Raw genomic sequence first — 15209 nt, 5'->3', positions numbered from 1 at the left:
ACTTGCAGAAGCAGCACACTTTCGAACAAGTGAAGCAACAATCAACATTCACAAAGACAAGGGGAGCACAAGGGAAAAAGGAAAAAGCCTGTACACTTGCTTCTAAATCCGACAAGCGGATTCGTCTCAACTGCAGCGACAAAAAGCAAAAGCCAGCATGAGGAAAGAGCGTGACGGTGCAAAGTCGAGTTTCCGACTCACCGAGCACTTGTCGCGGGAAGTCTGCACGCAACCTGAGCGGTCGTTGCGGACGCAGCAGGCCGTGTTTCGCTCTTTCCGCCGGTCCTTGGCTATGCTGTCGTGGATCCGACGGTCTCTCCTCATACACGGTGTAAACTTGGCCCCTAAGTGAACCAGGTCCGCCTGAAAGCAGTGGAGACCATTTTACATTTGCATAATTCCAATAACTGCTTGTCTTCACGTGCTTGACAGTTCTAATGCAATGTACTTGTATATATTACTGTTCCGACTGAATCTTTCTTTGTGCTGATACCCTTGTATATTTGTCCACAGGTTCATTTGGTACTACTATTGCGTTCTATTTCTGCACAATGTACTGTCTTTCTAATGCAGCTGTATAATATTGTGTAACATTGTTTAGCATTGCGAAAGTGTATTTTTATTTGTCAGTACCTAGCAGTTCTTTTAGCTTGCATTGATTACACTAGTATTCCCAAATGGGACCATGTTCTAGTCAAAATGGTTAAGGCCTCAAGCAGTCGACACAAGTAAAAAGCTAGACTACAACTTGCTCACACATGCCTACGCAGTGATAACTTGATCATTTTCTCAATCAATACAACAGTAAGTCCAAAAGGTAAAGTAAATGGTAAGCCTGTGAGAACCAGAGCTGCACAGGGATGGAGCATCAGCCGCCAGCACCAACATTTCGTGAAGCGGAGTCATCTTCAATGAAAGCAAGACAACATTTTGAAACGAGGACACTCCACTCAGGCCAAAGCATGAGCCTGATTCTCCTGCGATTCTTCTACGATGATAAGGCACGGTCATAATCAAACTACAGACTAATCGGCAATACACATGGGTACAATTAAGGTCCTTATCGCCACAATCCGCTTCCTGAAAGCACCACTCCACGATCCCAGAAGTCTTCATAGAAGCAGTTATTACACCCCTGTACCGAGTCAGTCAAACCCGTTTCATGCCCAGAATCTTCCTAACCCTAATCTAATCACCTCTGCTACCACTGCCTGCATTTCTCTACCTTTAGAACCTCCTCTGCAGCCACTCGAACAGACCATTGGTCATGTGCTCTATGCAATACATGGCCAGCCCGACTCCAGCTCTCACTATCAATCCATCGCTCGTTACACATTTGTTAGGTTCTATTCAAGCCTCTTTGTTAGGAGGAAGCCGGGTATTGATAAGTAGATCAAAGCTTGTGTCACACAAGACGAGACAAGCCAGGCAGTACAGAGAAGTAGCTACAAGAGTCACTCCTTTCCTTTAATCAAATATACAGCATTGTCACATTACTTTACCTCAAAAGGTGACCACGGTGCACAACAGACACAAGGCACGCTCACATGAATGCAACAGAAGTGCATTGAATCAGGTTCAAGTGTATTGTGAGTGACGCAAATGAGGCAACTTGCTGGCCAATTGTATCGCATGAAATGCCCTGAACAGGAGTAGTTCTGAGATGAAAAATACATATGCCAGCTGCGTGAGTGAACAGAAGCACATAAGTGCACTTTCTCACCGCCCTGGGCCCGATCCAGAAGTTGTCCGGTTCATAGAAATCTACCTGCTGCAACGTTAGTGTCGTCACCATTACCTGCAAGGAACAAAAACAATGTAGGTCAGCTGATGGGTGCTAAACTAACACTGACAATGTAGAAACACATCCATTTCACCGTGAACAGTGAAGCGGAGAAAAAAAATTATTGTCCGTTATATCTGAAAGTCTGTTGTACGCAGGTCCGTTGTAACAAGCATAGACTGAATCAGTTTAGACTGATAAAATGTTCTTTAAGAACCCCAGTTTCATTAATTTCTAATAGGTTGAATGTAAAAGAAAAGCTGAAGGTCAAAGTCTCATTTTAAAACAAACAACAGGACCGGCGCCGGTCCTATCGTTTGTGTTCTTCTTGAGTGCTGGTCTTCTGCACCTTGCTTTTACTGATTCAAGTATAGTGTATGGTACGGACTTTGCGTAAAATGTACCGTAAGGTCTGTGTCCCTCTTGTCACAAAGTCCGCGTTAGCGTTTCTGTGCGCTCCAGTTCTGGAGTGACATAAACCATGTAGTTGCGCCATACCAACAAGCCTCTGTTGAAGGACTTCTAAATGATATGTCAGTGTGACGTCACTGATTTCCGTGTATATTCTCGTATTTGGGCCGCTGTGGCTTTGTAAAAGGTTTTCAACAACTTGCTAAGTTCAGTCATGGGCTCTTTCAGAATACAATGTATAGTTCACGTTTGACTTTAAGAAATTAATATAATTAATATATTAATATAATATATAATACAAGGCCCAAGCAGACGGCGTCGAAATCCACGACATCATGGCAAGCTGACACGGGTACTTCAAGGCAGCATCACTGCCCGTCTTTTTTTTTTCTGTCATTTTATGCTTGCCATGCCTCTTTTTCTGGTGTGCCTCTTACATTCTCATGGCAAGTGTTGCTTTTTCGCCATTGTTTAATACAGCTAAATTTAATTATATTACTATATGTGTTAGTACTGTAGTACATTATACTACATGTTAATACTAATACTAATACAGTTAAACATCATTCCTTCCCTAGTGTCCCTTGAACTTGCACCCAGAGCATGGTACGCAAGCATTCTTGCATTCCATTCCCACTGGCAGTTGTGCTTGGGATTCGGACCCGTGACCTTGCGCTCAAGAGCAGAACGCAATAGCCACTGAGCTACCGGTGTAGGTATCTGTCTAGGATATACAGGGTGTTGTCTGCTACGTTGGCACTTTCCAAGTTCCCCGATGTTTACTGGTTTTTCCCTCGAATGTGTTTATGAAAATTCCCTAGCAGTCTGTAGATTCAGATGCGAGGAAAGAAATGGTGATCAATAGCTTGCCAAGTTGTTACCGCAACCTATAACCTACAACAACTACTACACCTAAGCTATGAGTCAGGTTGGATGCGCTATAAGAATTGATTGAATTGAATGTTTTGCAACATTCCAACCAACTGGCCAAGCTCACACTCGCAAGACCAACAAAAGACGCCATTATTTGCAGATTGTGCAGGATCAGCTTAAATAAAAAACTTGGCTTCCATCTGGCATACCGATAGCTTTGCCATTAATACTCCAAGTACCGATTTTCCCAATTCGAAGCAGATGAAGTGAAAATTAATTTATTTTCCCTGCAATGTCACAGAACCGTGCTGACTTCCCCAATTCTAAGGAAACAGTGACAATTTTTTTCACTGGAACTTTACAGAGTCGTGAAGTTCCCCACAAATTCCAGGTTTTCCCCAATAGCAGATGCCCCACACAGTGCATTGTCCAGTGGTGACCTTTGCAGCAAACTGAGCCGCAAGTTTTGGCACAGCTTTTGGAAGTGTGTTTTCGGGCACCAACTTGGGAATTTAAAATCTCAGAAGGAACGGTAGTGCGAAAGCGCTTGCAGGCTCGAAGCAACTCGTCTCACCAGGCTCGTCCTCTGCGTCTTGTGAAATCCGACGGGACCGAAGCCGTAGACGGCCAGCGAGATGACGGTGATCAGGACCTGGACTATGGTCACCCAGTAGGTGAAGTACGGCCTGGACAAGAGATGTGAATGTGAATGAACGTGAGTTTATTTCTAAAACTGGCAACCAACTTCAAGAAGAGGCAAGAAACACCTGTACAGAGATGCCTGACCCCACGGACAAGGAGCCATACAACGCGTATAAAGGAACACAAATTTTGTGCGATCATTCTAATCGAACAAAGAATAGTTGGTGTTTAAAGGGACCACGACACGTAATTTTTCTGGATTAAATTGCATGTTAAACCGTACCTGTCCCACACCTAGCTGGCAAAGTTTGAGCGCATTTGGTGTGCAGAAAATCTGCACTTGAAATTTTTTTTAAATGTAGCAGTTAAACCCCACAGCAGTCTGAAAACATTGACAGGGGACAAAATGAAGTTGCGTTGTCGACGTGCGTAGTATATGCGTGGTTTCATTTTCACAAGTGCCTCTCAGCAGTCAGCCCGAGATAGTTCCTGCAATCGCTCGGGCTTTTTTTCTCATATGCAAGTGAAAGAATTGTGGGAACAATGCAATGGGCCACGGCCTTCCTGTGCCGTTGGGTGTGAGAACGTGGTGCGGAGCAAGGAAAGTCCGGCACGACATGCACATGGTTTCGGAATCTTTCGGAGCAGACGACACTATGGTGGCCCCGCACACGTCGACAATACACATGCCAAGCCAAAGTCGTGGTCGCTGCTGATGGAGGGAGAAGCTTAGAGGCAGCGATCTCAAAATTGAAATTTCGCGTTAAAATGTGCGTCGAGAGCCCAGTTCTTTAGAACGGAAGAAGTTTGGGCGTGTTGGTGGGATACATACAAACTGGGATACATAGCGCAAGAATGGCACAAGGACGAAGCAGGAACACGGGACATGTTCCTGCTTCGTCCTTGTGCCATTCTTGCGCTATGTATCCCAGTTTGCAGGAAGCCCAGTTCTGTTTTTTTTTTTGTGAGTGCGTAACCATACTGGCCCCTCTAGTGTCAGTTACAGTGATAAACTGAGAAGAGCAGAACGACCACGTTATTGCCCTTTCAATCAATGGCTGTGAAATGCACAGATATCCCAAGCGATTACAGGAGGCTACAGCTCGTGTGCTCAGAGAGAGACAGGTGTGCGCTCCCCCTGTCCCTCCCCTCCAAGGGGACTGGGAAGTGCAAGAGCTCACCTGTGGTCCTCGATGTCCTCCAGTTGCTGCCGCACGTCCTGGGTGATGCGGTCACGCCGGAAGCTTCTCTGCAGCAATTTCCCCACCATGCCCATCCCATACTGGCGCCGGTTGGAGTTCTCCAGGCACCAGTCGATCACCTGGTGCGACGGCAGCGACGAACGACGTCGTAAGAACACCACCACGGGCAAGTTCGGTACAGCTTGCGAAAGAGGAGGCCGCTGTCGGCTACAGGCTGACCTAGCACAACTACATCATACTTGAGGCCACATAGCAGAAGCTACCCGAGCAGTGCGGTGACAGAAGTCTCACTCCATGTGTTTCGCGCTGCAGTCGTTTTTTATTTGCGACGCTTTCTGCGGGATAACTACTTCACATGTTGCAGCTACAACTTGCAGACGTGAGGTTATGTCGAATCTTTCTGCTGACAGTATGCACCATACAATGTTTTAGTTGCAAGCACAATTGGTGAGCTGTGGCCACTGGTTGTAGAAAAGTGTCACTACACTTGTTCAGTAGTAACTGGGCTCATATCTGTGATGCCCTTGATGTAATAATTATGCTATTTTTGGTCACATAAAGGTATGAGACAGTGTTACACCAAATCGCATTACACATACCTATAGCTCTCTCTCACGTGTGACGCACTAATTCTTGGTCGCCCATGCAAGCAGTGAGCGAGTCTATCTGGCCTGCAGCACCGCCTGCCACGTATGCCATGGAGTACAGGAATAACACAAGAACTCAGGTCGTACCTTATCACCGATGCGGTTCATACCAACGGAGAGGCGTCCGTCCGTGGCATCCTCATGGACCGAGGCCGGCCTCTTCCACCGGGTGGACTCCTTCCGCTGGCCCTGCACCATGGCCGCAGCGGTGGTTCGGCGGGATGCCAGGTGCGGAGGTGGCTCCACGGGGGTGCGAGGCGTTGGCCACACAGGCGCGGCAGCCGCCGCTACGGCCGACGCCGATGGCGTGGCGCTCGGCGTCTTGTCGAAGAACACGTCGTCCACGAGCTCGTCAGAGGGCGCGGCCATCTGCAACGTAGGTGGGGGAACGTCTTTCAGCCAAACGTGTTCACAAGCGCAGCCAGGATGCAAGCTACTGTGAGAAGGGAAGCGGCATTGGGAGGGTGTCAGCGACAAATTGTGTCCTGTTGCGACCTGGCATACGCACTAAGAACTTTCATTATCTTAGTTACAGACACCACTGTCTCTCACAGCGCATCCACACAAAGGAAAGAATCCAGATTTTTCGTGGCTGACAGTGCATGGCACGACTACACATCACGGATTGCTGTTGCAAGCGGCTCGTTCACGATCCACACGGACACGAAACGCCAAGCTATTTGTCACATCTGGATTCTGGTGGTTGAACATTGCATATTTAGCCTAGGATACTTTTGGTAATAATTGCAGTCATTTTGCCAAAAATATAACTTTAGAGGGAACAAATACATACTCACGATGGTCCAATATGTACAAAACAACAGCCATTGTAGCCAGCTGTCATTGCCTGACAACCTTCCCCTTGACGTTACTGTCAAACAAACCTGCAGCTAACACTTGCAGACAGTGCTGAATAGAGAGCAACAACGTTTTTCCTGCTCTGTCGCCTGCTCGCCTCACTTATCATGCTAATTCTCTTCATAGCTGGATGTTGCTGCAGAATTATTGCCTGCAGAACAGTTGTCTGCGAAACCATCCACTGGGTGGATACACTTTAAGGGAGGCATTGCTGGCGAAGGTATAGCATGTCATTTCGTTCACAATTGATAAACCTGGCTGTATTCACCATGCTGTATCTATACCTTTATACAATCAACCCCTGTTTTATGAAGTTACCTTATAATGTTAATGTCAGGCAAGCATGCAGAAATCCTAACAAAGTAAGATGAGAATTTCTGCATGGTAAATCTCTTCTACCCCTTCAGAAAAAAAAGGGAATGAATGGAGAAAGCGAGAAAGTAAGAGAGACAGTCACTCGGCAGCAGTGATAGCAGAAGACGACTTCTCCAACTGGCACTGGAAAGCACAGCCTTATGCTTAGTAGAAGGCCACTTTCAAGTGAGCCCTTTCAGGAAATTTTCTTCACCGAGTTCCTTGAGTGGCCCCACGTGGGATGACGGACTAACCTGGGAAAGGCTGCCGAGGCTGCTGCCCTCGGGCACGGCTTCAGGGATGTTGACGTCGTCCGCCGAAGGCATGAAGCTGCGGCGAAGGGAGCCCTGCCTTGCCAGCTGCGGCCCTGCCGACAACCGCTTCCGCACCTCCTGAGAAACAGAAATCGCCCTGCTTAGCAACGTCATAACCGCAGCAACATACCTGCCAACCTGCGAACATTAAACCTCTGCCATACTACGCTAACGTCTTTTGTTTCCTCTGCCAGGATAAACTCACTCCCGCTTGCGCTTCCCCAAGGATGGTGCACTGCCACCTACGAGAAGCACGACAAAGCACCGAGACGAAACCAACTCGTTGATGGCATTGCTAGAAAAAGAAAAGTACCGCTGACGAGCTGAGCTCGTCCTTGGATGACTTTTTTTTTTTTACCAGAAACACAAGGACGAACCCAGCTTGGCCGTGGCATGGATGGGGGTTAAAAATTCGTAAAAATCCCCCAGGCTTGACACGGGGGAAAAGCGGGGTAGCAAACATTCCTTTTTCTAAAGTTTGTCCTTAGAACGCACCTTCTGCGAGATGCATACACACTTAATTATCGGCAATTCACCTTGAACGCATATTGTGGAGCGTGACGGCTGTCGGGGAGGAGAAGAAAGGAGGTCAGGCACACGCTCGAGTTATTTTGCATGGCGTCTTTCGCTGCCATGAATATTCCGGTACCATGAGAACATTTTGTCATGCATTTCTTTGCAATCTCTTGCTGCCAAATCTTTCAACACCATTCGAACTTCCTCGCTTGTGAACGGAACTTATTTTTTGTAAAGCCTGATACAACATTAGGAAAATCATAGAATGAGCCCTAACTTGTAAACTTGACAGGAAATTCGGGGAAGTTGGCAGGTATGCATTACAGCTGCAAAAAAGGTGGAAAGCACTTTATTCAAATGCGCAGGGGCGCTGAGAGGTGCTGACAATGCTTCAAAGGGCAAATCCAGGAATATGACACTAGCCACTGAGTTGAAAGCCCATGACGGAGTGTCTCCCACAATTCCTTCTCTGTCAAGTGCTACTCTTTACTGGATGCTATGCGTTGAAACAAATTGTCGCTCAAATTATGCAACTACATCCTTGAAATTGAATCCCAGATGCCGAAGAAACTGTAGTACACAAATGATTCAACCTTTCTGATGCCCACTGCAATACCATGTGTCACTTGCAGCAGCAAGCATATCGACAAAAAAGGAGGAAGTGACCAAAAGGGATAGTTGCACAGTTAACTGCTAATAACTAATTAATACCCCAGATCAATGTCAGCATGTGCTTGGGATGCGTCATTTTAGAGTTGTGTCACCTTCTTCTGATGAGTGTTTTACTACAGATGCCCACATGATTATCTGTTTCACCACTTGCCAGATTGCTATCCCAATGCATCGTCCTTGAGCCAGTTGGGATCCTTTAAGCTACTTTTTTCATCATTCAGCGACAATACTTCAAACAAAATTTCCATTTGATTGAAACCCATTCCTGAAATAGACTGCGTGACCTTGCTTGCATCTAACATGGTGTATTAGGCACATATCACCCTAATCACAATTGGCCAAATGGCCATTCCCTCACCGTCGTGAGGAAGGTGAGACCGTCCCAGGTCATCTTGTAGACCGGGTCTCGGTGAAACGGCTCCGCCGCAGTCTCCCTCGCGGAGACCGTTCTCCGCACGACCGAGTCCTGGGTGTCGTCCACACGAAGAGGTTGTAGATGTGATAGGTGCCAGTCCTTCGATCGCATGTACTGTTCCTGTGAGCCATTCAGTGAGGAAAAAAACAAAGAGCCAACATGAATACACTGATGTTCAGAACATACTGTCATGCCACAATGAAATGCGAACCTAGAGTAAAACTTTGCCTCAGCAAACTTCTTAGATGAAAAAAAGAAAAAGAAGGTTCTGTAGTAATTATTATAGTGCTCAGGATATTTGGCCCAAGACGCTCAGGGCGGCCAAATGTATACCAAATGTTCTAGGAAATTATGCCTGCTCAGTAATAAACGACAGATGTTTCCCTGTTTATCCATTTCTTTAACTACATAGGCCTGACAGAAAATCCTCCAATTAAAAAGGTTAGAAGGGATTAAGTCCTTACCTGATGCACCGAGTACTTCTTGACATTTGCAAGCATCATACTTCTACACTGAAAGCTGTGCTCCAACTCAACATGTGATCCAAAAAGAAGCCGGTATACCAGAAAATCCCCCACAAATGGTGATTAACAATGCATTGCAAAGACAAATTTAGCCAGCTGGTGGCAATTAACACAACTGACTAAACCCTTACTGCATACTAAACAGGTACACCAAGAAAGGGGACCCTATGAAGAAACAACAAAGTCAGCTGAGCGTAGCCCAAAGCTCTCACGAGAGCCTATCCATGCCAACAAGGCAAGCGTGTGGTGCTTCAAGCAACACATGTGCTAGCTTTCCGGAAATAAGTCTGAGCACACATGACCTACATACACGACACAGAAAAAAAAGGCAAGATAAAAAAAGTAAAAGTGAGAAATAACCACCATGCGCAACAGGCACACAGGTGCAAGCAGAAGCCAGGGAATTTCTTTTTCCCCAATCCACCTGCCGATTTCAAAATAATGATTCACCTGCCACTGACCAAATATGGATGGAATTACCATGTTAGCTCTGTTCTAACACACCCTCATTTGCAACAGGCACTTGATTTTCACGGTCAGGAATTGAAAACGCATTAGCCTTGAGTATTCACTTAGCAGATTTTCATTGTAAGAGAGAAAATAATGGCAGTTTGCTCTCGCTTGGAAAAAGAACTTTGGCTGAATCCAAGGAACATTAAGGTGTGAGACACCCTTCGTCCCTGTCGGACAGTTCCTTATTGCTATACAAACAGTGCATAGCATCTCATCTTCTATGCCGTCTATGGGATTTGTGTACCGTATTTCTTAAATGTCTTGCAGGTTATGGCAACCTAACGAGCTTACAAAGCGGGCAAAGAGCAGCAGGCCGTAGGTCTTAAGGCTGCAGCTTAGATATGGATTGGTATGGATTACAACAACCTTGAATGCCAACGACAATAGCTTGTCATTATTGCAGTTGTGGTTTCAAACTTGGTTCCAACATATGTGCATGTTATTCTTTCATGAATTTTTCAAAAAAGAAAAAGAAAAGACAGTGCACGCTAGATTAGAGTAAATATGGTTTAGTATTCACTGGCTTGGAAAATAGCAGGCACCAGCACGCTTTATCTGCATTTCACTTGATTACTATGGATTTCCGGAAACTCCTGTGGAAGTATCTCTGAACTGTCATCGCGTTAGTTTCACTTGCGATTGCGCATTCCCCCTCACAGTGAATTACACTGGTACCCTCTGGAGGAACTATTTGAATCTTCGAGTAGGTGTTCAAACTACACTCACCTTTCGCAAGATTAGCAAGTGCAGGTTGGGGCGCAACTTTTCTCGTAGTGGGCATGTTGCCATTAAAACTTGTAGCGACATATTTTTGAAGTTGTAGAGCTTCTCACATAGAGAAGCATGACAATTACCAAGTACGGTGGCTGGGAAACATTTACAGGGTTCTTTTAATTTGATGCTAAAACTGGTCTCAAAAAGCTGGGCCAGGCATTATCGAAATTATTGTGATGACGTGACACTACAGAGCAGAGATTTGCTGGTGTCGAGCAGCCGTAAGCCTGGGTATGACGACATTGATCATAAACAGAAAATAAACGAGACTGCTGAGTGTGTTACCCCCGGCTGCCCCCATACGTGACAGCCATAATGATCGCATAAGAAGAGCGAGACGGTGTATTGTGACGTTTTGTCGCACCCACCTGGTGGGTATGAGAAACGGAGAATGGTTATTAGAAACAGGCATTAGTATAATAAGTTATTTCAGGCACTCAGATGCATGCCAGCTTTTCTTTCTTTTTTCTTTTCTTTTTTTTTGCAGTTTAGAGGGCTTCCTTGATTGTATTAACAACGAAACGTCTAAAACGTCCTATCACTGCTCATTTAAACCTTTCCGGGTCCGATCCTTTTCTTTTTTTTTGTAAGTGAAGTGAATTTCATATTGCATACACCTGAATGACAAAAGTCAGGAAAAAATAAAGAAAAAACTTCCACTGGAGTTCTCGGCAACTAATCGAAGGTTTTTCTCACGACCTGCCGAAAAACTCGATGCGATGTAAGCAGCACGTTGTTCTCCAGACTTCATTCACAACCATAATGGTGCTAAGTGTGGCCACAGATTAGTATATGAGGACCACTTTTGTTTGCCACCTAAGGCAGGTTATGTCCATTAGGCGGAATGTTTCAAAGATACAGTGCAGGGGTGTAACCCGAGTGCAATGTGGTACATGAACATCTGCAAAATCTCAGGGAGAGCCATACATTTATCCACGGCACGAAGTCAACTACTAATTATGCAATCAGCATTGCTGACACTCGCGTTTCTGAGAAAATTGTGCGGAAACTACTGACGATGACTGTCAAATTAAGCAAACAGCCGAATGCTTCTAGAAAGAAAAATGCCTTATTAAATAAATGATGGGCTTGAAGGTGCATATTTGCCGCAGTGAGGTTATTTAGGTAGCGTTTGTTGTTTCATAGCACAAGTCCGTAGAGAACAGAGCCGTTAGCCAGTACATCTGTAGCGTGATAGAACATGGTTATAACAATGCGTTTTGAGGACAGGACACAGGATGCATACAGGGCAGATGCCGAACGCAAAAGTGCGCAAAAAGGCATGTTGCGCTCCTTGTAAGCTGCCAAAAGTAGGTGGCATACCGCATTCCGCTCTCTTGTGGCAAATGTTACGTCGGCCAGACTGGTTGTAGAGTTAATGACTGTTTGAGGGAGCATCAAGCAAATGTGCAAGCTCTCGTAGCGGGAGGTCACTTGACTGACCATTGCAAAAGGTGCCAGTGTACTCCAGTGTTCAGAGGCACTTGTATACTAGGAAGTTTCAAGGCTCAAAGAGAGAGGGAATTGTTTGACGCATTATGTATAAAAAAAGAAGGAGAAAGTTGCATTAGCACTGCATCGCCTAATTTATCAAGAAAAGAAGAGATATATTTGCAGAATAAGTATCAAAGTCCACAGATATGAAGACGGTGGAAGGTGTTATAGCATGGTTAAAAATGTGTCTTTAATCTTGCGCAGATCAGGACTTTGAGTAGTGAACTTAGACATGATATACTTTGTGCCAACAAAGTGCGCTGTGGCAATGTTGTTGGTAATGTTTTTGTGCAGCAACTGCTGCTCGTGTAGTTTTTTTCAGCAGTAAAGCTCTGTTCAAGTTCGGCATGTGTTCTGTGTGCATTCTGTCTGTCCTGTCCTCAATACTTGCCGTTATGACCATGTTCCATCAAGCCAGCAACCAACTAGTCCATCTAAGTCTGTTAACATCTGTAGTGATAGCACAGGTGGACATCACGCACATCTGGAAGAGCTATAACAGCTGGAATTCGCTGACAAATGTGTCTCGCAACTGGGTTACGAGAAAGCACGCTCCCCTTGCATTGGCGCCTTCATATTGGAGATGAAAGTCCACCCTACAGCCGCACGCCACCAGCCACGATAACCAGCCAAACAGCCGAAGCTCGCTTTAATAGTTTTGTCGTTTGTTCTTTTCTATGTCATATATTTCCTGCAAAAATCATGTTACTCCTAAAGGAATCACTGGACCAGGAAAAGGCGAACGTCACTAATTATGCCCGTGTGGCAGGGTTGTTATTCCTCTCCCAAACAAGAGATGCGCACTAAGATTACCCAAGTACACTGACCTTGATCTCGCCGTAGCGCTTGCTCAGCAGTCGCTTTCTCCGCAGCGTCCATCGTTGGCAGCTTTCGGGTGCAGACTCCTCGTCGAGGCCGAAAAACGACGCAGTGCTTTTTCTCACGTATCTGCGAAAGTGTAGATGACAACAAAACAATGTTATAAACGAGAAAGCGAGCCTACAAAACCAAATCTTCTCGAGGAATACCCGCAGAAACTGCCCTGCGTTTTGCCATGACTGCATGCCATCATCAGCGGTACATTTAGCTAACCGCACTTCGGCTCAAATCTGAAAAAGTTGTCTGCATTCCATGAAAGAGCTCAAAAGCCTCAGATATACTTAGAGCACCCCATAAGACTTGCTGCGAACACTAAAAAAACAAGTGCGCGTTGAATACAGAGGCCCAGCTTAGGTGTGAATGTCACGGTGATGAGAGCATCCTGTGATAGAAAAATACACAGCATATTCCCAATAAATGGCTGTCAAATAACACCTTTATACACACTTTTTTCATCATACTCTAAAAGTTTGAAGAAGCTTTTCAGAAAGCCTTCTCTTTTCTTTATTTTAAACATGAAAAGCTACGCCCAAATTCCATTAACACCTGAAATGAATGCATAAGCACAAGCATCCCCTTCAAAATGGGCTAGTGGCAAGCACTACCAACCTCATTCGTTTGTTCTGTAGTGTTCTGCCCTGACCCTTAAGATTCACTGTTTGTGGTAAAAGCCATTGAACCCTTGCAGAATTTTTATACACTATACTAACGCATCATGGTTTGCATTATCTTCATTTTTCCATTATGTTATGACACCTAGTGATGTGTGAATTCTGAGGCTTTAATCCGACTGCACAGTAGTGATCCAAGGTTAAAACCCACCTCTTGATGGTTTCACTCCGTGACAGCTTGGGCCTCCGTCGGACTTCGACGTCGTCGTCTGCCGCCGCCGCACCCGTCGGCACCATGGCAGACGACATTGAGGATGGCACAGATGACCCACGCGAGCCGCCGTATGGCTGCTGGGATGGTGGTGGGTAGGTGTGGTGCATGGTCGCCATCTGCTGCGTCTGCTTTTGCTGCTGCTGCTGTTTTTGCTGCTGCTGCGTCCGAGCCGGCGGGAGGGTTCGTGGCGCGGGTACGGGAAACTGTCCGGCCTCGTACAGCGGGTTTTCGATGAGGTCTAGCGTCGGCGGTCGGCCCCCTAGAACGAGACGGCCCCTCCGGAGGCCCCGTGGGGGGCACTCCATGTCAAGGGGACCGCGCAAGTCGCCGCGCCGTCAATGGTGACCCCGGATTCCTGGCCTCCTGATGGTTGATAAGTAAAAGAAAGTGGAGGGGGGGGGGGGTAGGTACTGTCAGAACAACTTCACAAGTAACTTCTCAAAGCAACATGTCGCACTCCAGCTTATCGGGTAACCAAAGGCAGCGAAGCCCCGCACTACATGTACATACTTAAATCACGCTGATATTACATGTACTGGCAAAACTACAGCCGAAAGAATGCATTCCAGGTAGCCTTAATTTGTGCATATTACAATTTCCCAACATAGTACATTCTGAAAGTGGAATTGCATCTTCACATTATTTGCTGCTAATCAACCTGAGACCACACCCTGTTTCCCACTGGAACAGTGATGGGGCACAGCTGATTGTGACTCGCTTGATGCATTCAACATTTCTTTTTTTTTTTCAAATTTGAAATTTATGCTTTTGTAATTTTGCACTGTGCACCCATTTCTGCTCGAAATTCTGTCCTATGTCGACACAATGTCAATGATAATGATGGCATAATGAAAAACACGATTGAAAAATCACAACAAAGACTTGGTTTCAAGTTTTTAACTGCTGTTATATTAGGGGAGAAAAAGGCAGTACAAAATTCACATGTTCCATGTACTTAATGATAAGAGGTAACATTTCAGTATTATACTTGAGACCCCTTTCTGTCAATGTGTATAAAAGACCAATCAGATACTACTACTACTACTACTACAAATGAGCACTGGAAGTGGAGACGAAACTTGGGAGACAAAACCAGCACACATGCATCTCACTTACGCTATGTTTACAGCAGCGTGCTTTGTGCCAAACTCCTGCAAAATTTCCTTCATATGAAATGCCACGCTGTTCCCATCTCTCACTCAAGAGCACTGCCGGCGTTGCCGGTGCGGCGGCAACGTTAGGAGTTGTGCCGATAAGCTGCAGATAAGTAGAGTGGACAAAGCACGTTGACTACTATGTGCATTGCCGACCACGTGTCAGTGTGCCCACACGACTTCCTCGTTGCTTTCCCACTGGCCTGCAGGTAGTGGCACTTCCTAGAGCAATCGACGCCACAGGAAATTTACAGCTGTTTCTTTTTGGTGCTATCATAGCTGGACACCATAAGCTGTCC

General features: G+C 45.8%; 1 protein-coding gene across 2 annotated transcripts in view; it reads right to left on the bottom strand.

Annotated features, from left to right (window-relative positions):
- rho-5 (rhomboid-5) overlaps nucleotides 1–15209 on the bottom strand; it is a 51257-nt gene that overhangs the window by 23472 nt on the left and 12576 nt on the right. For both annotated transcript variants that reach the window (XM_070523988.1, XM_070523989.1), the window contains exons 2-10: nucleotides 13694–14119; nucleotides 12820–12940; nucleotides 8631–8807; nucleotides 7025–7162; nucleotides 5646–5927; nucleotides 4891–5030; nucleotides 3642–3753; nucleotides 1724–1798; nucleotides 202–363 (exon numbers count right to left, since the gene is read on the bottom strand). In XM_070523988.1, coding sequence (XP_070380089.1) covers nucleotides 202–363; nucleotides 1724–1798; nucleotides 3642–3753; nucleotides 4891–5030; nucleotides 5646–5927; nucleotides 7025–7162; nucleotides 8631–8807; nucleotides 12820–12940; nucleotides 13694–14061 — 1575 coding nt within the window. In that variant the 5' untranslated portion in view covers nucleotides 14062–14119. The remainder of the gene's footprint in view (nucleotides 1–201; nucleotides 364–1723; nucleotides 1799–3641; nucleotides 3754–4890; nucleotides 5031–5645; nucleotides 5928–7024; nucleotides 7163–8630; nucleotides 8808–12819; nucleotides 12941–13693; nucleotides 14120–15209) is intronic.

Source organism: Dermacentor albipictus, chromosome 8, assembly GCF_038994185.2.
Source record: "Dermacentor albipictus isolate Rhodes 1998 colony chromosome 8, USDA_Dalb.pri_finalv2, whole genome shotgun sequence".
NCBI lineage: Eukaryota > Metazoa > Arthropoda > Arachnida > Ixodida > Ixodidae > Dermacentor > Dermacentor albipictus.
This window is presented reverse-complemented; position numbering and strand designations above follow the sequence as displayed.